Source organism: Nicotiana sylvestris, chromosome 4 (assembly GCF_000393655.2).
Source record: "Nicotiana sylvestris chromosome 4, ASM39365v2, whole genome shotgun sequence".
In the NCBI taxonomy this organism is placed as follows: Eukaryota; Viridiplantae; Streptophyta; class Magnoliopsida; order Solanales; family Solanaceae; genus Nicotiana; species Nicotiana sylvestris.
In genome coordinates, this window is record NC_091060.1 from 58531512 (window position 1) to 58558757 (window position 27246).

Consider the following 27246-nt stretch of genomic DNA (forward strand, 5'->3'; position numbering starts at 1 on the left):
CGAAAGGTTTAGAATGTGATTCCATGAGTCGAGCATGCATTATATATATGTATCTATTTTACTCTACCGAGCCGCGCTATAGTCGGCCGGGTACGGCACATATTGTGCAACCACTTATCAGTTGGGTTTTACCGAGCTCCACGTGGCCGGGTACGATTCTACCGAGCCTTATGACGACCGGGTATGTTTTTTTACCAAGCCTATTATGGCTGGGTACGATATGATGATGATGATGCCCACAGAGGCGTATGTTTTAAAAGTTTATGTATACATACATATGTATCATGCATTTCATGTCAGTAGCCCTCAGAGGTACTCAGATGTTCCAGGTTGTATATATTCTCTGTCCTTGCTTACATTACTGTTCGTATTTATGTTCCCTGCCTTACATAGTCAGTACTTTATTCGTACTGACGTCCTTTTGTTTATGGATGCTGCATGTCGTGCTGCAGGCCCTAATAGACAGGGAGGTGCAGCTCCTCCGCCACAGTAGGTTGTCCAGTTCAGCAGTGATTGGCGAGATCCCTTCTCCGGACTTGCCGTGGTCTTGGTATGCATTTTTGTTATAGATATTATGGGTATGTCGGGGCCCTGTTCCAGCTATGTTGCAACACTTATGTTCATTTAGAGGCTCATAGACAAGTGTCGACTCGTGTATAGTTTGGTATGCCTTGTCAGCTGGTTTTTGTTGTATAGTATTTCATGGTAGCGTGGTAGCTTGTACCTTATATGTAGTTTCTTGATTGTCTGGTCATCCCCTGCTATGTATGTTCATGCCATCATATTTTATTGCTGGTTGTCCATGATCCAGGTCTACCATTTATATTGATCTCGTCAATCCTAAAAGATAAAAAAAAAGGTTAGATAAAATGTACGTTGGTGCTCGGCAAGTATAATCGGGTGCTAGTCATGGCCCTCTAGTTTGGGTCGCGACAGACTGTCCATCGGTCTGAGGATGAAATGTTGTGCTCAAATCAACCCGTGTGCCCAACTCCCGCTGAACTGCTCTCCAGAAATGTGAGGTAAACTGCGTACCTCAATCCGAAATGATAAACACAGGCACACCATGGAGAGGAACAATCTCCCAGATATAGATCTCAACTAATCTCTCGGAAGAATAGGAGACTGCCATAGGAATGAAATGCGCTGACTTGGTTAGCCTATCGACAATAACCCACACTGCATCGAACTTCCTCTGAGTCCGTGGGAGTCCAACAACGAAGTCCATAGTGATACGCTCCCACTTCCACTCAGGAATATCAATCTTCTGGAACAAACCACCAGGTCTCTGATGCTCATTCTTAACCTGCTGACAATTCAAACACCGAGCCACATATGCAGCAATGTCCTTCTTCATCCTCCTCCACCAATAATGCTGCCGCAAATCCTGATACATCTTAGCAGCGCCCGGATGAGTAGAGTACCGGGAACTGTGGGCCTCCTATAGAATCAACTCTCGGATCTCATCCACATTAGGCACACAAACTCTACCCTGCAGTCTTAAAACTCCATGATCTCCTAATGTAACCTGCTTGGCACCACCGTGCTTCACCGTGTCTCTAAGGACACACAAATGAGGATCATCATACTGTTGATCTCGGATATGATCCAACAAAGAAGAACGAGCGACTATCCAAGCTAATACATGGCTGGGCTCAGAAACATCCAACCTCACGAACTGATTGGCCAAAGCCTGAAATCCAAAGCAAGCGGTCTCTCACCGACCGGAATATACGCTAAATTACCCATATTGGCTGACTTTCTACTCAAAGCATAGGCCACCACATTGGCCTTTCCCGGATGATATAAGATGGTGATATCATAGTCCTTCAATAGCTCCAACTACCTTCTCTGCCTCAAATTTAGCTCCTTTTGCTTGAACAAGTACTGCACACTCTTGTGATCTATGAACACCTCACATGACATGCCATACAGATAATGCCTCCGAATTTTCAACTCGTGAAGAATGGCTGCTAACTCCAAATCATGAATTGGATAATTCTTCTCATGAATCTTTAACTGATGTGAAGCATAAGTAATGACCTTGCCATCCTGCATCAATACAGCACCAAGTCAAATACGAGATGCATCACAATAGACTGTATAAGGCTATAAACTTATGGGCAAAACCAACACCAGCGCCGAAGTCAAAGCTGTCTTGAGCTTATGAAAGCTCGCCTCACACTCGTCCATAAACCCTTCCATAAACCGACGATAATAGCCTGCCAAACCCAAAAAACTCTGGATCTCTGTAGCTGATGCTGGTCTAGGCCAGTTCCTGACTGCCTCTATCTTCTTCGGATCTACCTGAATACCCTCTACTGATACCACATGACCCAAGAATGCAACTGAACTTAACCAGAACTCACACTTCAAAAAACTTAGCATATAACTGACTATCTCTCAAAGTTTGAAGAACCACTCTCAGTTGCTGCTCATGCTCCTCTTGACTGCAGGAATAGATCAAAATATTATCAATGAAGACTATCACGAAAGAATCCAAGTAAGGCCTAAACACTCGATTTATAACTACATCAGAAGCCTCAGCCTCAAGCCTGGCTGGAAGAGCACAACATCAGGACTGGGCCCTACCACTCTGAACTACCTCTCTAGGACGACCTCCTGTTGGCTGGCCTCCACCTCTAGCGGCCTAAACTTCACCTCTAATACCTATACCTCCACCTCTAGCACCCCTACCTCCAGCTCTAGCTAGCTGAGTAGGCGGTGGAACACTCGGTGCCTGAACCATGGCACGGGAACCCTGGTGCTGAGAATTGCTCGGTGCTCGAGGGAAATATCTAGCAATGTGCCTCGTGTCGCCTTAAGTGAAACAAGCCCTCGGCTGCTGGGGCTGATGACCCTAAAAACTCTGAAGCAGAGGTGCACTGATAGGAGCTGGCGATGCACTATATGAATGTTGATCAGAATACTGTATGTGAGAACCACGACCACCTGGGGCACTATGAGAAGCCTGAAGTGCTGACTGAAACAGCCTGGGAACGTGCCCCTACCAAAAGAATCCCTGCCTCCATATGAAGTACCACTGAACCTTCCCGAATGACGAGGCCTCTTGTCAGACCCCTAACCACTCTCCTGCGATAGAACCATCTCAACTCTCCTCGCCACATTGGTCGCCTCCTGAAAAGAAATCTAACTTCCTATTTCCTTAGCCATCTTCAATCGAATAAGCTGAATGAGTCCCTTAATGAACCTCTTCACTCTCTCTCTCTGTCTCTCTCTCTCAGTGGGAAGTATAAGAAGAGCATGATGGGCCAAGTCAACAAATCTGGTCTCGTACTGAGTAATAGTCATAGAACCCTGCTAGAGATGCTAAAACTGCCTCCGATAGTTCTCCCTTTGAGTGACAGGAAGAAACTTCTCCAAAAATAGCTGAGAAAACTGATCCCAAGTCAAAGTTGGTGACCCAACTAGTCTAGCCAAACAATAATCTCTCCACCAAGTCTTGGCGGATCCAGACAAGCGAAAAGTAGAAAAGTCGACCCCATTGATCTCCAGTATCCCCATGTTCTTGAGAACCTCATGACAATTGTCTAAATAATCCAGGGGATCCTTAGAAGATGCACCACTGAAAGTGGTAGTGAAGATCTTGGTAAACCTGTCCAATCTCCACAAGGCATTAGCAGACATAGCTACTCTATCACTGGTCTGAGCTACCACACCCGACTGAACTGCTCCAACTGGATGAGCTGCTGGAGTCTGAAACTGGGGAGCCATCTGCTCCGGAGTGCGGGTAGCAGGAGTTTGGGCTCCTCCTCCAGCCTGAGAGACGGCTGGTGCTACAGGAAGTAAGTTTGGCCGGGTGATACTCTCCATAAGGCCTATTATATGGACAAGAGCATCCTGGAGTACTGGGCTAGCAATGAACCCCTCTGGGACCTGAGCTAGGCCCACCAGAACTGCCAGGGCCGGAACCTCATCATCAAACTCAACCTGAGGCCCTACCGCTAGTGCTGTTGCTCTGGGCTGAGCTCTGCCCCTGCCTCAACCTCGACCTCGCCCTCTACCCCTCGTGGGAACTGCTGCTGGGGGCTCGGGCTTCTGATCAGTGGATGATGAAGCACGTGTTCTCGCCATCTGCGAGAGAATAGAGTATAAATTCAATTAGCATTGAGAAACCAAACCGTACGAGAGGAAAGAATAGATGTGAAGTTTTTCCTAACTTTGTAGCCTCTAAGGGATAAATACAGACATCTTCGTACCGATCCCTCAGACTCTACTAAGCTTGTCCATGAATTGTGAGACTTAAGTAACCTAGAGCTCTGATACCAACTTGTCACGACCCGGATTTCCCACCCTCGGGAGTCGTGATGGCGGCAACTGGTAAAAGCTAGGCAAGTCAAATTATTCTAATTACTTAACCTTTTCCAGCTTCAAATCATTGTCAGTGATGAGTCGATATCATACAAATAGCGGTAATAATTAAGCGAAAGACAAAATGTGATAATTTAACTTAATACAAACTGCGGAAGTCTAAACACAACTCTACCCAGAATTTGGTGTCACAATTTCACAGACTGTCTAAGAATACTACAAATAAGGTCTGAATAGAAATACACGAATTTGTCTCTAAATAAGTAAAAACAGAAAAGAAATGATAGAAGGAGACACCAAGGCCCGCAGACGCCTGTAGGACTACCTCGGGTCGCCTGTTGGACTGAAGGCAGCAACCTCACTATGGTCCAAATGCTCCGGTACCAGTATTTGCACACAGTGCAGAGTGTAGTATCAGCACAACCGTTCCCATGTGCTGGCATGTGCCTAGCCTAACCTCGGTGAATAATGACAAGGCTAGGACCAAACTACCAAATAACCTATGCATATAAATCATATACAACGGAAAAATTAAAGCAGATAATTACAGTTAAAGATGGGAGGGGGAAAACATGCTTCGGGGAGTAACAGATAACAACAAAATATCAAGAGGAATATAAAGAAACCAAATTCCAATTACTAACAAGGATAAGGAAAACAAATGTAGAATTCACTTTCATTTCACATCTTGTTGCAGGCGTGCAACCCGATCCCATTTCATATATCTCGTTGCAGGCATGCAACCCAATCCCATTTCATATATCTCATTGCAGGCATACAACCCGATCCCATTTCATATATCTCGTTGCAGGCGTGCAACCCGCTCCTACTTCATATATCTTATCGCAGGCGTGCAACCCGCTCCCATTTCATATATCTCGTTACAAGCGTGCAACCCGCTCCTATTTCATATATTTCCATGACGGCGTGCCACTCGATCCCCTTTACAGATCAACAACAATCACAAAAGAATCCCGGCAAGGGAACAAGAGTATAACAACAACATCCCGATAAAAAATAATATCGTAAACAATAACATCCCGGCAAGGGAGACAATGTCATAATAATAACATCCCGGCAAGGAAGATAATATCATAAACAATAACATCCCGGCAAGGGAGACAATATCATAAACAATGACATCCCGGAAAAGAACCAATAATGATAATCAATATTTTAAGTATGAATAAATCTCAATGAAGTCACTTCAATTACAACACTAGACACATGGGCATGCTTGACACCGGCATATAGATACTCGTCACCATGCCTATACGTCGTACTCCACAATTAACATATAGCAAATATAACACAACTCCTAATCCCTCAAGCTAAGGTTATATCAAACACTTACTTCGATGCCACGAACACAATTCAAGCCTCAACTAACGCTTTACCTCTCGTTTCCACCACCAATCCGCTTGTATCTAGCCACAAGTTACTTAATTATATCAATAAATGCTAAATGAATCAATTCTAACGCATGAAAATAAGTTTTTCAATATTTTCCCCAAAAAGTCAAATATCAACCCAGGCCCACATGGTCAAAACCCGAGGTTCGAACCAAAACCTGATTACCCATTCACCCACGAACCCAAATATATAATTTGTTTTGAAATCGAACCTCAAATCGAGGTCCAAATCCTCAAAATTTAAAAAACCTAGGTTCTACCCAAAACACCCAATTTTTCCCTTGAAAATCCTTGATTTTGAGTTGAAATCATGTGAAAAGATGTTAAAGATTGAAGAAAACGAGTTAGAAATGACTTACAATCGATTTGGAGAAGAACGTTTCTTTGGAATATCTCCCAAAAGGGTTTATCTTTTGAAAGAGTTTAAAAAATGGGAAATATTTGACTAAGTTAGGATTTAGCAGGTCGCATATGTCGCACTTGCGACCAGGGTTCGCAATTGCGAACCCCTTTAGGACCTGCTATCCTTGCATTTGCGAAGGGACTGTCGCATTTGCGACGACTGGGGATTTCTGGGGGTTTTCGCATTTGCGAAGGGATGAAGGCTGGCCAGGGCTTATTTCGCATTTGCGAAGAGTCCCTCGTAATTACCAAGTTCACAGACCTCGCAATTGCGACGCCTGACCTCACAATTGCGAGATCAGGGCCTGTAATGCATACCAGCTGAAAACCTGCAATTTTTAAGTCCAAATTCACTCTGTGGCCTATCCAAAACTCACCTGAGCCCTCGGGGCTCCGAACCAAACATGCACACCAACCTAAAAACATCATACAGACTTGCTCATGCAATCAAATCCTCAAAATAACACCAACAACTATGAATTAAACTCCAAATTCATGAAATCATTCAAGAACACCAAAATTTTTAATTTCTCAACTTTAAGTCCGCTTTATACCAAACCAATTCCAATCTTCACCAAATTTTACAGATTCAACCTAATTATTATTTCAAACTTGTATCGGGCTCCAGAACAAAAATACGGGCCCGATACCATCAATTTCAAACACCTTTCATTTCCAAAAACTCTTATATATTTCCAGAAAATAATTTTCTTTAAAAAATTTATTTCTCAGGCTTGGGAGGTTGGAATTCAATTCCGGACATACGCTTAAATCTCATATTTTCCTACGGACACTCCGGGACCGTCAAATCATGGGTCCGAGTCCGTTTACCTAAAATATTGACCGAAGTCAACCTAAATTCATTTTAAATGCAAAATTTATCATTTTTCACAGATTTTCACATAATGGCTTTCCGTATACATGCTCGGACTGCGCACACAAATCGAGGTAAGACAAAAGAAAGAGGTTTTAAGGCCCCAAAATACGGAATTCATTTCTAAAATAAGTGATAACCTTTTGGGTCATCACATCAGCAAATGCGCCTGGTAATATTTTTGAAATGAATTATCACTTGAACATCAAGTTCACATTTTCTTGTACGAGGATCTAGATGTATTCATAAGAATTCATTCCATGTATCACTTTTCAGCTACCCATTTTCTCCCCCTAATGTTGGGATCACCAATACATTTTTCTACCTTCTTTGGATATCCATCTTTGTGTATTGTGGTGACATAATTAGATCATATAATACAATTATATTTCTAGATGAAAAATATTTGATTCCTGACCCTGAACCAATTATGATAGGGAGAATTTATCATAACTTGGTTATGTGTACAAGTGCTGCTGTATATTAAATAATACATATCATACCAAATTTCCTTTTGGTAGTATTGTTCTCATAACCAATGGTTTAGCTATAATTTGAGGCATACAATTTCTGCTAAACCAACTTGGATTTATACCAGCTTTATCAAGATAAATCATCATAAATTACACTCTGGAACTATGCTCTAATAATTTGAGCAATCAACCTTGCAAAATCCAAACTGCAAGTTGATAAGAAACGTACATGTGACCATAAAATAGATTCATCTATGAAATCATTCATCCGGTTAATAATAAATTAGCTCTTCCAGAGCTTTTAATTAATTTTGTACAAGATCTTTTATCACACCATCCATATGGTGAATACTTCCTTCACGAAGAAAATAATATCATAATAAATTGTCTTGGTCAAAGTCATCATAAACAAAATCATTTCTTCCTTTAATTTTGCCTTTAATACCTTTTATAAGGCATGTCAAAATATTTTTGGCATACCACATGTACGCGACCAATAACATATTCATGTAAGCACACAACAATGTTCATTATCTTTCTTTCTCTGAAACCTCTCGTAGAGGTGAGTTTAGTATTTATTCAACCATGCAAAAGTACATTCTTATGCATAATTTGTATCACACACACATATATACATACATACACACACACATTTAAAATATATATTATTATGGTATATATATTCACATTCACTTTCAGGAATGAATCTGCATTTACAATGCTTATCACAAATCATATTTTAAAGTAATTGACGATAATCATGTGAGCGTGTCTCGTATTAACATACCATATTGATACATATTTCCGTCACCTTTGAAGAATTATTTTGAGAACCCTTATTGTTCTCATTTTTACAATTACCATAATAATGACTATTATTATTTTAATCTTCGGTACACCCATATTCATTGATCAACCACTTATCTTCATTTAGACATATTTGCACCGTTATCACATTCACTTCAAGAATGGAATAAATCAAGTGAGACAAGCTTCATGCTTTTTCATGAAAAATACATTATTTTTCTTTAGTCATCATTATATCATCAATATGGTGCATTGGAACTCAAATCCAATGCCTTACCTATATAAATTATGTTAGGCCATAATGCGCTGGGACTCGAACCCAACGTCTTATTATCATGGTGCACTAGGACTTAAACCCGACGTCTTACCCTCAAGGTGCGATGGGACTTGAACCCATCGTCTTACCCTCAACCAATAGAATAATATGCCAAAGTGCAACTGAGACTCACCCTTGCGCCTGTAAAATATCACTTTGAATTTTAATTAGAACTAGCATAGATTTTTTTCATGAACAATAATGCATGACATAGTTAAATATAAAGGAAAAAACACAATCTCTTACATGTATTCTTCATGAACTAAAGGTAAACAATGCCTTTTTCCATATAAAACCAACGAAATATACTCACTGTTTTCTGAAAAATAATTTATTTTAGCAGTATATTTCCTTATTCATGTGAAATGCAAGTACTAATTTATTAACAGGACAAGTCCAAATTGAGATTGTATAATCACATGCTTAACAAATGAGGCGATGAAAAATGTTAAAGAATACATGTAAGAAGAAATAAATTAAACAATATACAACATATGGCATCATCACAAACACAATAGTGTCACCAATACATCTAGTGTTTTATTTATATGATAATTGCATGTGCATATATCTTTTGTAATGGTAAAATCAATCTTACCACAAATATATTTGACGAGATGAAATACAAAATGTTAAGAAACTATTCAGCAAAAGAAAAGAAGACCAAAAACAAACACACTATAAAAGAGGCAAAAAGATGTATAACTCATACAGGAAACGTAGTTTCTGAAGCTTGCCCAATGTGTCAGGGATTGGGCCATTTAACTTAGAAGAAAACAACCAATGTTAATAACTTTACCTTCAAAATCAATTCCTTGCCTTTTTTCGTTTTTTTACTAAGTGACAAATAAAATAACAATTCGTGCTGATAACGTGTTACGAAACTTAGCTCAAAGTAATAAAACAAGAAAATAGACAAGAGTATAAAGAGCAAGAGATGAGAACTTCTAATTTCTTTCAAGTGTATCAAGTGTGTTACAAAATGACTTCTCATCCTCTATTTATAGTACTACATAGAGGTATGTCACACCTCCTTTTTACCTACACCCCGTAAAGGGTATAAATACAAGGGAGTTTTTCCAATTAAAGGACAATCGAAACGGGATCGCTTATTTATTAAAAACCAGAGTCGCCACTTGGGATAATTTAGGGTGTCCCAAGTCACCGGTTTAAAATCCCAAATCGAGGAAGTTGACTCTGTTCTACAGCCTGCGAACACAGAAATCCGGGTAAGGAATTCTGTTAACCCGGGAGAAGGTGTTAGGCATTTCCGAGATCCGTGGTTCCAGCACGGTCACTTTGATCATACTTGGCTTATTAAAATTATTTAATTATTGATTTTAGATCCTATGTGCATTTACTCTTTATCGCTTTTAATTCACTTGATTATTCGTAGTTAAAGAATTGAGTTACGCGTACGTATACTCTTTCCCTTTGGCGTGTCAAAAATCATGTCACGTGAACGTGTCCATAATTAATAACGTTTTGTTTATTTATTAAGAAAGTTTAGCCGAAGTTACGCGAACGTATACTCCGATTTTGTTTTTTTTAGAAATCGTAATCGTGTCACGCGAACGTGTCCACAATCACAATAGTATTTTAAACGGCCCTAAAGGTTTCTCTACGAACATTTGCTATTTTACATCTATATTATGAAATTAACACAAGAGTCATTTGTTACTAAGTGTCTAATTATGGCTTGCCTCAAATTAATTACCTCAAATAATTGAACTAACACGATTTAAGGCCGAGGTATGCAACTATTAGGGAAAGGGGGAGGGGCGTTAGATGTTCAGAAGCTGGACCACCCCTATTAGTTAACATCGGCACCAATAAAACTTTTAGACTCAAGAGGAGGCCCAGGACAAACAAAAACAGCGAGACCACTCCTTATTTCCAAAGGGGCCTCCAAGACCAGGCTCAAAAGTCAGCTGGGCCTACTGGCCCTGGCCAGCACATGACTGACTGGTATGCGTATAAACCAAGGTATGACTGAACAAAAATGCCTCACTTGAATTTTAAAAGACAATGCAATAGAAGATTATAATACACGACTCTGATTCTGAAAGAAAAAACTAAGCTAAACGTGAAACCAATTTAAACTAGATCTAAAGAAAAATAACGAAGCAAACTTAGACCCCTGCTATAGGAAAGTAGATATTTCCTAACATCGAGGCTTATCGTTCAAATTAGACTAAAAAGCTATGACATTGAACCATCAACTCAACTTGCATACAAGATTCAAATCCATACTACAGTAGCCTTAAAAACCTTACTTAGTACACATTTAAAGTCTAAAATAAATCTCGAATTGACTGCATTTAAACAAGTCCAAATCCTGACCTTAAAATGAATAAGTAATGCAAATGACTACATTTAAAGAATCAGACTAAGATGGACACCAAACTAAACTACCAGGTCATATGATATTCAGAAGCTCAATCTCTGATCACATATTCAGAGTTTGAAAGGCAATAAGCGAAATTCTCTAAAATAAAAAAAAGTAGACAAGTAAACTAAAATATGAACACAGCTAATTGTGAATACAACTCAGAGCTCCAGATTTCCATTTCGATTCCAAATCAAGCTTTACATTAGGTGGAATGTAGAAATGTGTACCTGAATAATAGCAAAATAGACCAACAATTATCTTGAAACTAAGAGGAAGCAGCAGGAATAGACCAATTGTAGCAGAAATAAGCCACAACCCCTAATTCAAACCACTTTCAAACCCAGATGAATCAGAATATACTTCAGAAACTAAAATAAACTTCAAGAATTGTAGAAGATCTCGATGGAACAGTAATTTTTCAGTATTTCTAGCTGTATCTGATTTCTTTAAAAAAATATCTCCTCCTTTAAAATTTTAGCAAATGATCCTTTTATAGAGGGGTGTTAGGGCAACAAATACAAATCTCAGATTTTACCCCTTGCACCTCTCAACATTTTCATTTTAGCTTAGAGATCATTAGCCAATTTTTGTTTTTGCTTAACTACCCTTAGTTAAAATATCAGAGTTTCAAAACAGCTCCCTCCCCAACTTCCTAGAAGCTTCCTTTTCTGTTACAATGAGATTCCCTATACTAATTTCCCGACATTACCCTTTAAGACCCCAGTTATTTACCCTTTAAACTACTGGCAGACCCAAAACAGATGTGAGTCAAGGTGACCTGGTAAATCTAGATGCCAAGTGAGGCCTAGCTTAAACAGCCCAATACAGTCAAGCCCAAATCGAATGAAATGGAAACAAGGCTGTGGGCATTTTAGAACAATCTTTTTGAACTTGTTATCAATTTATCAAACACAAACCAACAGACTGAGCTTGACCTTCGAGCTAAGCCATGACTAAAATCAGTAATCGGCGCCCAGAACCAAACAAAAACCCAATGACTCCTATCTCCCTTTTTATGGAAAACAAAACTAAAATTGCTTGTAACTAGAAATTGAGAACCAATAACAAAATCGACAAATCAAGGAAAATAGATGGAAAGGAAACAAAAGAAGATGCTAATATCCCAGTGACTTTATCAGAGAAAACTAACAAAAGGGAAGAGGATGTAGAAAATAAAGAAGAAACACAAAGATAACTGAGGAGAGATAAACCAGAAGAAGAAATACCTCACCCTACGCCTTTGATAAACTCTGGCCAGTTTGATTTGGATAAAAAACGAGTGTTAGTCGGGTTTTTCTCGTGAGAACAACCGTCTAACACTCATTTCGGGTCGAAACGATCTCGATGCTTGGTGAATAATATCGACCTTGCATGCCGAAACAGAGGTAAGGGAAGAATCAGGGTTTCATTTTTTACGATATGAAATTAAAGACCATTGGAGAGGATTTGGGGAAAGTGGTTGTAGTTTAGTGTTTAAGGGACTGTGGGGATTATGTCGTCGAGATTTGGTGGCGATTTAGAGCTGTATCGCCGGTAACAATGGGGAATTAGGGTATTGTCATGGAGGAGACGAAGTACATGAGTGTTTAGATGAACTGAGTGTCTTCTGAAGTTTCAGACACTCTTATGGGATTAAGATATATGCTATGGACCGTCGGATGAAGCAAGATGAAGGGCCAGAATTTGTTAAGGCAAAACTGTACTCGAAACGACGTCGTTCCACTCCTTTACGACGTTGTTTCAACGGCTTGGGTGATGGACTTACTTGGACCGGGTAAGACAAAGGACTTTGGGCCTGGCTTGGACGAGCTAATGGGGGAAATCATTTGGGCTTGGCAATGTTAGCCCAAAACACCCCTTTTCTTATTTCCAATCCCTTTCTTCTTTTTTTTTTTTCAAACTTCTTTTTAAATTTAAAAATATAAATAAACCTAAATTAATCCCTAATCAAATTATTCTATTGCATTAATTAACTCTAAATAACATTTACCACGAATAATTAAAAACCAAATTCAAGGAAAACTGCCAAAGTTCGAAATTAAAATTTAAAAGTGCAAAATAAACTATTTTTGTGATTTTCATATCTTATAAAACAAAGTAATTTACTAATTAATCTAAAAATGTAAAATTAAACCCTAAATGCAGGTGCAACATATTTTTGTATTTTTCATTAACTAAACAAAAATAAAAATGCACAGACCAATGCAAACAATTATCAGAAAATGCCACAAAATCTACAAAATTGCAAATAATAAAAGGAAATTATTTGTTTTGAATTTATGGGAGTAATTCATATAGGGAAAAAATAACGTGCTCACAGCTGCCCCTCTTTGCCCGGAAACCCGAAGAGTTTTCGTGCAAAGATAAGTGAGCGGATACGAGCGATTTTTGCCTGTTTGAATACTCCGCGGGAAGCATTTTTGAAAGATTTGACCGCACCCTGCTTCCAAGGTTGCCTACATATCCTTGGCTAAAAAGGAATCAGGTCAGTGTAGTTCAGGAATGTCTGGTAGCTGGGATTACCATGGAGCTGTGATTTCACTGTTGTTGTTGCTGCTGCTGCTCACTAAACCCCTTATTACACCATGTCAAAAAAAAAACTAGACTAGACTATGATCTATGCTTTACAAAATCCTATCTTGATCTTCAAACTTGATCTTATGTTTCTTGTTGTCCTCTATTCTCTCGGTAAAACTCCTTTGTTGTCGTCTTGAATTGTAAACTGAGATGCTTCTCTTTCTCCAGGCGGGTGCCTGACTGCTGAACTTGATATGTATTCCCATGCTCTCCAGGTGGGCTCCTAATCGCTGAACTTAAATGTATTCCCATGCTATCCACGCGGGCTCCTGACTTCAATTTGAGATATATTTCCTGCTCTCCCGGCAGGCTCCTGACTTCAACATAGACAAACCAAAGAAAAGTTTCTGCCCCAGTTTGGTGGTCTCTTGTGTAAGTGTAAAAATGAATCATATTACCGAATATCAATAAGAATTTTGAAAACCCAAACTTGAATTGTACTCCCTTGTTCTCCAGGCGGGCTCCTAACCGCTGAACTTGAAAGTATTCCCTGCTTTCCAGGCGGGCTCCTGACTGCTAAACTTGAAAGTATTCCCTGCTTTCCAAGCGGGCTCCTGACTGCTACATTTGAAAGTATTCCCTGCTTTCCAGGAGGGCTCCTGACTGCTGGCTTGAAATGTATTTCCTTGCTCTCCAGGCGGGCTCTTGATTGTTAAACTTGAAAGTATTCCCTGCTCTCCAGGCGGGCTGTTGACTGCTGCGCTTGAAAGTATTCCCTGCTCTCCAGGCGGGCTCCTGACTGCTGACATGAAATGTATTCCCTGCTCTTCAGGCGGGCTCCTGACTTTAAAATAGATAAAACAAAGAAAAATTTTCTGCCCCAGCTTGGTGGTCTCTTGTGTAAGTGTAAAAATGAATCACATTACCGAATATCAATAAGAATTTTGAAAACCCAAACTTGAATTGTACTCCCTTGTTCTCCAGGCGGGCTCCTGACTATTGAACTTGAAAGTATTTCCCTGCTTTCTAGGCGGGCTCCTGACTGCTACATTTGAAAGTATTCCCTGCTTTCCAGGCGGGCTCCTGACTGCTGGCTTGAAATGTATTTCCCTGCTCTCCAGGCGGGCTCCTGACTACTAAACTTGAAAGTATTCGCTGCTCTCCAAGCGGGCTCCTGACTGCTGCGCTTGAAAGTATTCCCTACTCTCCAGGCGGGCTCCTGACTGCTGACATGAAATGTATTCCCTGCTCTCCATACGGGCTCCTGACTTCAAAATAGATAAAACACAGAAAATTTTTCTGCCCCAATTTGGTGGCTGGGCACAGATGTGAGTGTAAAACTAAATCGTATTACCAAGTATTACTAAGAATTGAAAGCTAGGTCCCATTATCCAGGAGGGTCCTAACAACTCTTAACTAAACGACGATTTTTAAAACCTAAGTTATGTCCTCTACAGGTGTGATTTCTACTAAATCTTTTAATCTAAGAAGGTCTTAAACTACTCCCCATTATCCAGGAGGGTCCTGAAAATCAAAAGTCAAGTTTTATCTTAAGGGTGACAACTTTCATGGCTGAATTATACTACCCTACAACAGAGTTTATGCTAAATTGTTGTTATCAAATCGAAATCTTAAAGATAAGTCCCATTATTCAGGAGGGTCCTGGAAACTCCTAATTGAATCCTATATCGAACATGCAAACTTCTAAGCTAACTTATATTCTTTTGGGATACATTTATGCTAGATTATGCTATTTCTGAACTTTAAACTAGGTCCCATTTTCCAGGAGGGTCCTGAAAATCAAAAGTCAAACCTGTTTGGTGACTGCCTTTCTCCACGGAGGGTTTCTCCGAAACAAATGAATTTTCTGCCCCTGTTTCAATCAAAGAAAATTTTGTCAGTTTAAAGTGGTGGTTAGCTAATGACATTCTTGGTGAATATCTTTCCACTACATTGTTTCGTTCTGAATGGCTTTCCCGAACTGGCCCTAAACCGCTTTGACTTTCTGACTGACTTTCAAATCCCATGGCCTTTGATGAACCGAGTGTTCTATACCCATGTTGTTGTTTCACACCTCTGACCCCTTCATCTGAACCTTTGCATCTTCCATGACATACCAAATCATTCCACCGGTGTAACTTCTAGTGATCCCCCGTATCCCACCTTACATCATGCTGTCTTTAGTATGCTCTGACCAAGTTGAGATTTGCAATTTTGGAAGTTGGTAATGAGCTTTGAAATTCTCTTCCATTTATTTGGGACAAGACTGATATTAAATAAACCCAAAATACAATGAAATATAATGACTTTGTGGGTTAAGGATAAGAAGAATCCAAAACCAGATGACTGCTACAAAGGGAAAATGAAAAAGAATCTTATCTGAGTGGAACAGCTGATACCAATGATCATGACATGCATTTCGGATTAATTGGCCCAATCTGTCCAACTAATCAACTTTCAGTTGCCGTACTTTGTCGCCTCAGAATTTCCATGGCCTGATTACTTTACCCAAACCTTGACCTTGTTCATCCTGCGGTGCCTTGAAATAGTTTTCCACCAATAGGCCTTTCTCACTTGCTAACTTTTCAACTCGCTTTCGCCTCAAGGTGCCTGTGAGGGTTTTCACCAATAAGACTCTCTCATTTTATTTTTCTCAACTCTCATCGCCTTACGGTGCCTGTGAAGGTTTTCACCAATAAGACTCTCTCATTTTATTTCTCTCAACTCCCGTCGCCTTACGGTGCCTGTGAAGGTTTTCACCAATAAGACTCTCTCATTTTATTTCTCCGCTTGAACTAGAATGTTGCCCCTGACATGAATTACCTTTACCTGCTCGACTTGGAATTTCTTAAAGACTGATCAGAAGGTCTTTCTTTGAACCGTAATGTGGTCTTTTGGACAAGGTTACAAAGAAAGGGTATAAAAAGGCTCAAAACAATTCAAATGGGTTAAAGTTACAACTTTCGGAATCAGGTTTCTCACAACAACCACGGCTTCTGCCCCAGTTTCTTGCTTGGGGGCTTTTGGATTTTTGTTTGATGAGACCGAACCGTGAGGCTACCTACGTATCCTTAAAAGGAATCAGGTCGAACGTAGTTCATGTTATAGGAATTACTTTGTTTGTTGTGATTTTTCTTTTCTTTTCCTTTTCTTTTCTTTCCTTCTTTTCCTTTTGTTGTTGTTTTTCTTCTCTTTCTTATTCTTTTTTTTTCTTTCTTTTTCTTTTCTCTTTCTTCTTCTTTTCCCCTTTTTTCATTCTTTTCTTTTTCTTTCTTCTCCCCTTTTCATTTTTCTTCTCCTTTTCTTATCTTCTGCGTTAGTGTTTCTGATATTCACTATTGATTCCGAAAGAGGGGTATGAAAGAAAATAAATAATACTCAAAAGGGTTGACAAGGGATAAGGTGTTTAGATAGCAGAACAAAATGCCTTCGTCATTTCAATCTTCAAAATATGTCAAATACAAACAAATACAAAGACAATCGAACGAAGAAATCATACATAGTATCTCTTGACTGCATCGGAATTGATAGCCATTTCTACACATTTCCCTTCTACATCTGTCAAATATAACGCGCCATTGGACAACACTCTAGTTAGGACAAATGGCCCCTGCCAGTTTGGGGCGAATTTTCCTTTTGCTTCAGCCCGATGAGGCAAGATACGTCTCAACACTAACTGACCCACTTCGAACTTCCGTGGACGTACCTTCTTGTTATATGCTCTCGCCATTCTCTGTTGGTACAATTGGCCATGACATACTGCTGCCAATCTCTTTTTATCAATCAGACTTAATTGCTCCAAGCGGGTTTTGACCCATTCAACGTCATCAATTTCTGCCTCAACGACAATCCGAAGGGATGGGATTTCAATTTCTGCGGGTATTACTGCCTCCGTGCCATACACCAACAAATAAGGAGTGGCCCCTACTGAAGTGCGAATAGTAGTGCGATAACCCAATAATACGAAAGGTAACTTCTCATGCCATTGTCTGGACCCTTCCACCATTTTCCGAAGTATCTTCTTTATGTTCTTATTGGCTGCCTCGACTACTCCATTCGCTTTGGGGCGATATGAGGTGGAATTGCGATGTATAATCTTAAATTGCTGACAGGTCTCCGTCATCAAATGACTATAAAGATTATCACCATTGTCCATGATGATTACCTTCGAAATCCCAAACCGACAGATGATATTTGAATGCACAAAATCGACCACTGCTTTCTTGGTCACAGATTTGAAAGTTTTCGCTTCAACCCACTTGGTGAAATAATCAATGGCTACCAGAATAAACCTGTGTCCGTTTGATGCTGCTGGCTCGATTGGCCCAATGACATCCATTCCCCAAGCAACAAAGGGTCATGGTGCCGACATTGTATGCAATTCAGATGGTGGGGAATGAATCAAATCTCCGTGCACCTGGCACTGATGACACTTGTGCACAAAATTGATGCAATCTCGCTCCATAGTGAGTGAGTAATAACCTACTCGGAGAATCTTCTTTGCCAGAACGTACCCACTCATATGTGGTCCACAAACTTCGGAGTGTACCTCAGTCATGATAACTGTGGCCTGTCTGGCATCTATGCATCTTAGTAATCCAAGATCTGGAGTTCTTTTTTATAACACCCTTTCACTGAAGAAAAATCCGCTTGCCAATCGTCGAATTGTTCTTTTATGATCACCTGTGGCCTGTACCGGATATACCCCCATCCGGAGGTATTCTTTGATATCGTGGAACAATGGCTCCCCATCAAGTTCTTCTTCTACCATATTACAGTAAGCATGCTGATCACGGACCTGAATCTACAAAGGGTCCACATAAGCCTTATCTGAATGATGTAACATTGACGCCAGAGTAGCCAAAACATCGGTAACTTCATTATGGATCCTTGGGATATGCGTGAATTCTATTGACTGAAACTGTTGACAAAGATCATGCAAACATTGTCTGTATGGTATGAGTTTCAAATCCCGTCTTTCCCATTCTCCCTGAATTTGGTGCACTAGGAGGTTCGAGTCACCTAAGACCAAGACTTCCTGGACACCCATATCCACATCTAACCTCAAACCCAGAATGCATGCCTCGTACTCAACCATGTTGTTAGTATAGTAAAAACGAAGCTGAGCCGTAACAGGGTAGTGCTGCCCTGTTTCAGAAATAAGTAATGCTCCTATTCCCATGCCCTTCATGTTTGCAGCCCCATCAAAGAAAAGTTTCCATCCCGGCTTCTTAACTTGCTCCAAATCATCAATGTACATCACCTCTTCATTAGGGAAATAAGTTTTCAAAGTTTCATAATATTCATCAACCGGGTTCTCGGCCAAATGATCCGCCAAGGCCTGTGCTTTCATTGCTGTTCGAGTCACGTAGACGATGTCAAACTTTGTGAGCAGGATCTGCCACTTTGCAAGCCTCCCTGTGGGCATAGTCTTCTGAAAGATATACTTCAATGGATCCAAGCGAGATATGAGGTAAGTGGTATACGATGACAAATAATGTTTCAGCTTCTGTACCACCCAAGTTAAGGCGCAACATGTCCTCTCAAGATGAGTATACTTAACCTCGTACAACGTGAATTTCTTGCTGAGGTAATAGATGGCCTACTCCTTCCTACCTATGATATCATGTTGACCCAATACACAGTCGAATGAATTGTCCAAAACTGTCAAATATAGGATCAAAGGTCACCCTAGTTCTGGAGGGACCAACACAGGTGGTTTTGACAAATACCCCTTTATCTTATCAAACGCCTCCTGACATTCATCTGTCCATTTGACCACAACGTCTTTCTTTAACAGTTTGAAGATAGGCTCGCAAGTTGTCGTGAGCTGAGCGATGAACCTACTGATATAATTCAATCTCCCCAACAAACTCATCACCTCGGTCTTGTTCCTTGGAGGTGGCAATTCCTAGATGACCTTGACTTTCGATGGATCCAGTTCAATGCCCCGGCGGCTGACTACGAACCTCAACAACTTTCCAGATGGCACCCCAAAAGCACACTTTGTAGGATTAAGCTTGAGATTGTACCTGCGAAGCCTTCGGAAGAACTTCTTCAGATCTCTAACATGGTCAGACTGCTTTCTAAACTTCACGATCACATCATCCACGTACACCTTGATTTCCTGGTGTATCATATCATGGAACATTGTTGTCATTGCCCTCATGTATGTTGCCCCAGCATTCTTCAAGCCAAATGGCATGACCCGATAGCAGCACGTTCCCCACGGCGTGATGAATGCCGTCTTTTCTGCATCTTCCTCATCCATTAAGATCTGATGATAACCCGCGTAACAATCCACAAAAGAACCAATCTCATGTTTGGCACAATTATCGATTAAGCTATGGATGTTCGGCAATGGGAAATTGTCTTTTGGACTCGCCTTGTTGAGATCCCGATAGTCAACACACACCCTGGTCTTGCCATCTTTCTTTGGCACCGGCACGACTTTGGCTAACCAGGTGGGATACCGGGTGACCCGAATGTCTTTGGCATCGAACTGCTTGGTGACCTCTTCTTTGATCTCTACACTCATATCCATTTTAAACTTTCTCAGCTTCTATTTGACAGGAGGGAATGCCGGGCTAGTGGGAAACTTGTGAACCACTAAATCAGTGCTTAAACCCGACATGTCGTCATAGGACCATGCAAAAACATCTTTGTATTCGAACAATGCTTTAATTATCTCCTCCCTGAGTTGAGGTTCTAGATGGACACTTATTTTTGTTTCACGAACATTATCTTGGTCCCCTAGATTAACTGCTTCTGTATCGTTCAAATTAGGTTTGGGATTTTCCTCAAAATGACTTAGTTCCTTACTAATTTCTTCATAGGCCTCGTCATCGTCAAATTCCAACTCGTCATCACACTCAATTTCTTGTATTATTATTTCAGAGTTAGATTGGCTTTTAAAACTAGGGCGAAGATTCCTCATGCATGCCATGTCATTGATATCAGCATAAAAAGAACTGTACAAAAGAAGAAAACAAAAATGAAATTAGAAGAAATGAAGGAAAAGGAACAATTGCATTTCATTGAATTTAAAGATAATAGGGTTTTAACACATCCAACTAGACGGAACATAATATCTAAATTACAGACCCTGGAATAATCCAGACAACTAAATGAATATCAAAACCCACTACCAAGACTCCCTCCGGGTAGGAAGAGGAGTAGCTTCCCAGTTGTTGACTTTTGCACGTGGTCCCACAAATTGCACATCTGCCCAGCTGGACCCTTCCCCAGCCTGAACCATGTTAACCTCGGCGAATAACCTTTCGAATCCCTTCTCCAAGTCTCCATCGGCACCAATCAGTGGTCCATGAACTTTTGACAACAGTTGTTTTATGATACCCGGCCTGATGAATGATATGGACAGATGCGGGATTGGCTTTGGTTGTGCCCATACTTTCTGTTTCATTTTTCTAGCTTTTCTCATATCTGCAACGGTAGGCTTGGACCTCAGACCAAAAGTATCCAGATTTATTGGAAGAGAAACTGGCTGCACAATACCTTGCAGAGATGCACCCAAACCCTTGCTTGGTACGAAACCATTTTTCAATATTTCAACAGCCACCATAACTGATGCCGCAACCATCTTTGGAGTTGGAACGCACTTTCCTTCCATAATTTTCTCTACCGATACTGTGTCAAAAACCTGATAAACCCATGGTCCCTTGTCATCGTCAACCTCTATGAACGGAACAATGGCACCGTTGGGCACACACAAATTATCTTCGCCGTGTACAACAATTTCCTGTCGATCCCATTCAAACTTGACCATTTGATGCAGAGTAGACGGGACTACTTTGGCCGCATGGATCCAGGGTCGTCCCAACAACAAATTGTACGAAACAGCCACATCGAGCACCTGTAATTCCATAGTAAATTCAACTGGCCCTATTGTGAGCTCAAGCACTATGTCCCCGACTGAATCCTTCCCTCCACCGTCGAATCCACGAACGCAAATACTGTTCTTGTGAATTCTTTCATCCTCCACTTTCAGCTTGTTCAATGTGGAGAGAGGACAAATGTTCGCGCTAGACCTATTGTCAACCAGTACCCGAGTAACCACGGAATCTTCGCATTTCACCGTCAGATAAAGCGTTCTATTGTGCTCGGTACCCTCCACGGGCAACTCGTCATCAGAAAAAGTGACTCTGTTTACCTCAAATATCTTGTTAGCTATCTTTTCCAAGTGGTTTACTGAGATTTTGTTAGGAACGTGGGCTTCGTTCAAGATCTTCATCAAAGAATGACGGTGTTCGTCTGAATGGATTAATAATGACAAGAGCGAGATCTGAGCTAGTATCTTCCTTAACTGCTCCACAATGGAATAGTCATACACTTTCATCTTCCTCAGAAATTCTTCTGCTTCTTCCTCAGTCACTGCTTTCTTCACCAACACTGGATTATCTTTTGAGGTCTTAACTTTTCTCAACTCTTCGGGGGCGAAGCATCTCCCCGATCGAGTCAAACCATGGGTCTCACACACTTCTTCTCTAACCTTTTTACCCTTGTAAGTCACTGTCACTCGTTCATAATTCCATGGGACTGCCTTGCTGTTAACTATCGGTAATTGAGTCACCAGTTTGATAATGACAGGATCTGTGGGGGCGCCCTTCACAATTACCACAGGCTTGTTCATCACTCCTGGCACAGCCACTTTTGCTTTTTCATGTTTTCCTGCAACGTCACTTGAGGACCCCTTCTTGACCTCTACAGATGGTTCATTATTTGCCCTGTTTAACTTGATTATAGACTTCTCACTTGTTGACTTTTCAAATGGCCTGGCTTCAGTAGCCCGAATCATCATGACGGTTTGTGAAGGCTTCTTAGGCTCCCCTCTCTTATGCATTATCTCAATCATATTTGTTTCATGATGGGCTGTCAAGAATTCTGATTGATATTGGGCGCCTCCGGAGCTTGGACCTTAATCTGATTGGTGTCATTGAGTTCTTGAATGGCTGTTTTCAATTTTCAACATTTCTCTGTGTCATGTCCTGGGGCGCCTGAACAATACTCACAACTCACTGAGCGGTCAAGATTTTTGGGAGGGTTCGACAATTTAGCCTCGATCAGATTCAACATACCCAACTATCTTAGTCTGTGGAATAGACTAGTATATGATTCTCCCAGTGGAGTGAAAGTCTTTTGCTTCTGCAACCTCTCATTCTTAAAGGCTTGGTTGGGTCGAAAACCCATTCCAGGAGGATTTCTGTAGGCTTTTGGGGGTGGATAGTTATTTTGTGGAGCTTGGTATGGATTTTGTGGAGTTGGCGCACGCCATTGTGCATGAGCGGGAGGTTGGGTATAAGTTTGTGTGTGATGGACAGAAAAATGGGGATCTGGTGGTAGGTAATAGTGTTGTGGTGGGTTATATGGAGTGTGGGGTAAGTTTGGGGGTAGGGTCGCGGCTGGTTGTAGTAACGGGGAAGGTTCCTGGATCCAACCCAAGCTCCCGACTCAATTGTCGTAACATCCTCCTTCTTCTTCTTCTTCCCGCGCACACCCCCAGTACCGTTTTGAATGGCATGAGTGGTCGCTTTGATTGCTGAATGACTCATAATCTTGTTGGACTTGAGTCCTTCTTCAACCATGCCTCCCATTTTTACGACATCATTAAGGGACTTGCCCACTGCTGACACCCAGTCACCAAAATAAGTGGGCTCCAAAGCTTGCAAGAAATAATCAACCATCTCGCTTTCTTTCATCGGAGGGTCAACCCTCGCTGCTTGCTCTCTCCAACGGAATCCATATTCCCTGAAGCTCTCACCGGGCTTCTTCTCAAGCTTTGTCAACGACATATGGTCTGGGATAATTTCGAGATTGTACTGAAAATGGAAGGCAAAGTCTTGGGCTAAATCGTCCCATGTGTACCACCTATTCTGGTCTTGTCTGGTATACCATTCTAAAGCCGATCCACTTAAACTTTGGCTGAAATATGCCATCAGCAATTCATCTCTTCCACTTGCTCCTCTCATTTTGCTACAAAATCCTCTCAAGTGTGCTACTAGGTCACCATGCCCATCGTACAGATCAAACTTGGGCATTTTGAATCCTGCTGGCAACTAAACATCTCGGAACAAACATAAATCCTTGTAGGCCACACTCACTTGACCTCCCAACTCCCTCATATCTCGGAACGACTGTTCTAAGCTTTTGACCTTTCTGATCATCTCTTCATGCTCGGGATTTTTGGGTGGTTTCTCGGTCTCTTACGGGAGATCAAGATGAGTGGTGTAAGGATATGGCTCTAGAACTTTGAAGGTGGGTTTAGGGGGATAGTACTGGTTGTCATGAGTTTGGAACAGGGGTTCACTGGAATATTAGTATAATGTGGCAGATGGAGGTGCCACAAAAAAAGGTGTAATTGGTGGAGGAGGGTATTGGACTTGTTTGGGTGGTGGAGCTTGAGAAGTATGGGAAGTGGCGCCATTTTATTATTGGTAGAGGGGAAAGACTGGAGATGAGTTCACGGTGGGAGGCTCCGGAGGTTGGGCTGATGGTGGGATATAAGTAGGGTTGGCGGGATAAACTGGTGGTGGATGCCTCTTCGCCCAAGCTTGGTACATTTCAGCCATCTACTGCTTTAGCTTATACATTTCTTCCCTCGTTGCATTAACGTCCATTTCTTCCACCTCTTTCGATGGGTCGACAATACTTGTTTCTAGTTCCTGGTTGGCCATATTCAGCCCGTCTTTCGACCGGGTGTTGTATGAGTGAGTTGCCAGAATGCCAATCAACTAACCACCTGCCTGAGCTGAATATATCAACAACAACCTTGTTAGTGATTAGGCTTTAACAGATTGGTAACCACATATTGGGCATGAATGCACCTAAACAGTTAACTGATTCTATTATGTATTTGATTGGTTGCATGCGTCATCTCGGCCTTTTCTTTCTTTCGATTGCAAACTTCCCCCTTTTCTTTCTTTTCTTTTCCTTCCTTTCGTTTTCTCTTGATTTTTATTTTCTCTCTTTTCTTTCTTGTTTTTACGCTCTTTCTTTATCTCTTTTATTTGGTTACGGTCGAATCCTATAGAGATTGCCTACGTATCATGACCCCGCATGAATCAGACCAAGCGTAGTTCTTGGGGATGAGTGTGAAATAAAGTAAAAACATTTTGAGATTTTCAGTTTTCATATATATAAAATGCTATTACAAGGATTGAAACTAACAGACTCGAAAGAACGAGATACAGACTCAAAAACAAACAACCCACATACTCTGACAACAGAAATACAGGCTTTAAAACAACTGCCAGACTTTAACGGAAAGAACATACAGACTCAAGAAATCACGAATACATCAATGCCTCGATTGTCCTCGGGACTCGCGGGGCGTCATTCGGCCTTGTTGCGGGCCGACTCGCTAAATCCCCCTGAAGGCGGTAGAGATCTTCCATTACTCGGCGAATATAAATCATCACAGTAGCGAAGAACATATATCTCGTCATATCCTCACAGCTACTGCATTTCATTGCAATATAGTTGGCGACCCTTTTGACTCGCTCTCTTATGATGCCCTTCTCTTGCAACAAACGCCCAATTTGTTCGGTTCTGGCTTCCAAAGTTCGTTTGGCTACCTGGTTCTTCTCTTGGAGTTGTTGCAAGTCCCTTTCTAGCCATGCCATTAAGGCGTACCAATGTTCTCTTTCAACCTTAAATTTTTTGGCTTGTTTAGCCATTTTACCCTCGAGGTTGCCAATTGCCTTTTCCCAACCTATGACCCCTCTTTCATATCTTTCTTTCATCTGTTGAATGAAAGCCGCACGCCCTTCGGCTCTTTTAGCCAACCTTGCCTGTGTTGCTAGTTCAGACTCAGCTTTCTGCAGGTCATCTTCATAGTCACGTACCTTTTGAGTGAGGTTGTAAATGAGCCTTTCATCTTTCCTGCTTCGTCCTGGGTTCTCGACTTCAATTTTCAACTGTCGAACCTGAGCTCTAAGGGCTTCATTTTCTCGTACCAATCTTCTCCTTTCACCTTCAGACTCTTGTGCCTGCAAATCATTGTTGAAGGTGACATTTCTCAACTCTTCTCGTAGACCATGGATGATGGCCTTATATTCCTTTTCCTTCTCCCCCAAGCTAACCTCTCCTGAATTTTATCATCAAAGGCTTGAACATGAGGCCTTTTGGTAGGCCTTTCGGGCTCTGGCTCATCGTTTACATAGGACATTTTCTCAAACCAAGCAGCATAATTTGGATCTACTTCCCCCTTGGCGATGTCTGGTACCTGGGTGCCATTTTTTAGATATCGGCAGCTATTCCAATCCTGCTGAACTACAGCCTCGGGCAATGCAGCTTCTGGATGTAACTCTATGACCTGGGTGCTTAGATCTTCATCTTCAGGCACAATCTGATACCTTCCCAATTGCCTTAAGACCCTCTGCGGTGCATACGGCTGGATATTCCGTACACCCATTAACCTCAGGTAGCCTTTGGTAGCAGTCATATAGATGGCTTCTGTCCTCGGGAGCCATCTTATAGTCCACTCGACCTGACCTGCACTAAGAACTTCCAAGTGAGAAACCCATGCTTCAAACCCTTCTGGTGCGTTATAATCTTTTACCCTCTCCTCGTAACTAGTGATAAGGTTATTCAGGCTCGAACCATAACTCATGAATTTGGGATGATGGCGAAGGTGCTCGGTCAACCACATTTGCAGAAGGATGCTGCAACCTTCGAAAAATTAAGCCCCTTCTTTGCATAGAGTCAATGCTCGATAAATATCTGCCAGCACCAACGAGGCAAGTGTATGATCTTCCTTTGTAGTGAGGATTTATGCAATTCTAGCCATACGAATATCCACCGTCCCTTTCTTATTTGGAAAAACCATGATCCCCAAGAATGCCACAATAAATGCGAACCAGCGATGAATTTGCCAAAGGCCCTTGTCTTGTTTGTTGCTCAAACCTTTTTCATGTGTTTCAAAACCAACAGAATGCCCGAACCTGAAGTATAAGAAATGGAAAGTACAACACCCGTTGCTCACACGTTCCTTATTCGTCTTTTTACTAATATTCAGGAGGTCAAAGAACTTGTGCACCGATGGAGCCCTTGGAAATATAAGTTGTTGCTTCCTCAAATCCCGTCCGAATTCAATGTACCCGACTATCTCCTCCAAAGTAGGGGTGATCTCAAAATCCGAGTAACGAAAGACATTGTGGACAAGATCCCAGAAAGTTACCAAAGCTTTGATCAGATCTTCCCGTGGTTTGATTTCAAAGATGTCTATAAGAGCACCCAAGTGCTTTTTCACCCATTTCTGACCATCTTCGTCTAGATCATTCCACCACATACGAAAGTGTAGCTGAGCATGTTCCCTAACCACTTTTGGCGGTTCCTGGATGGTATTTATTTGTTCCTATGGAAGATTAAGGTTAGGGATGACTCGAGTTGACCCTTTTGTAAACAGTTTTTGAAGAAGAAAATAAAAATGAAATAGAAATGAAAAGAAAAAAAGAACGATAATTTCTTCCCCTATATGCCAACTTTAGCCAAATGGCTGTTTTAGCAAATGCAGCCCCTTCCTAATTTCACGCGAATTTTGAGGCCGGGGGGAATTATTTTATGGCCCCTCACAAACTTGTCCATTCTTTTACGAAAATAGCCTTTCGACAACTGAAAAATACTTTGAGGCTATCTTGGCAAGAACGGTTTAAGGCATTGCCGAAGCTGGATCGGCTTATTTTGACCAAAAATCAAGATCGCGT

The 27246-nt window shown here is 41.2% G+C and overlaps 2 protein-coding genes across 2 annotated transcripts; both read right to left on the minus strand.

The window, feature by feature from the left end:
• Positions 1-18329: 18329 nt before the first annotated feature.
• LOC138889582 (uncharacterized) lies at positions 18330-18878 on the minus strand. The gene has a single exon (XM_070172913.1). The coding sequence runs from the start codon at positions 18876-18878 to the stop codon at positions 18330-18332; it is 549 nt and encodes a 182-aa protein (XP_070029014.1).
• A 5950-nt stretch (positions 18879-24828) lies between these two features.
• Positions 24829-26013, minus strand: LOC138889583 (uncharacterized). Its single transcript, XM_070172914.1, has 3 exons — positions 25897-26013; positions 25624-25766; positions 24829-25507 (listed from the first exon to the last, which is right to left on the minus strand). The coding sequence occupies exons 1-3, from the start codon at positions 26011-26013 to the stop codon at positions 24829-24831; spliced, it is 939 nt and encodes a 312-aa protein (XP_070029015.1).
• Between the last annotated feature and the right edge of the window lie 1233 nt (positions 26014-27246).

Excerpts from the sequence above, each read along its gene's own strand:
- LOC138889582 (XM_070172913.1), bottom strand. The coding sequence starts at position 18,878 with ATGAAAGCACAGGCCTTGGCGGATCATTTGGCCGAGAACCCGGTTGAT.
- LOC138889583 (XM_070172914.1), bottom strand. The coding sequence starts at position 26,013 with ATGGCTCCCGAGGACAGAAGCCATCTATATGACTGCTACCAAAGGCTA. Across the intron at positions 25,767-25,896 it reads GTCTTAAGGCAATTGGGAAG|GTACCAGACATCGCCAAGGG; the intron begins GTATCAGATTGT and ends AATGGCACCCAG. Across the intron at positions 25,508-25,623 it reads GATGATAAAATTCAGGAGAG|GAGAAGATTGGTACGAGAAA; the intron begins GTTAGCTTGGGG and ends TGAAGGTGAAAG.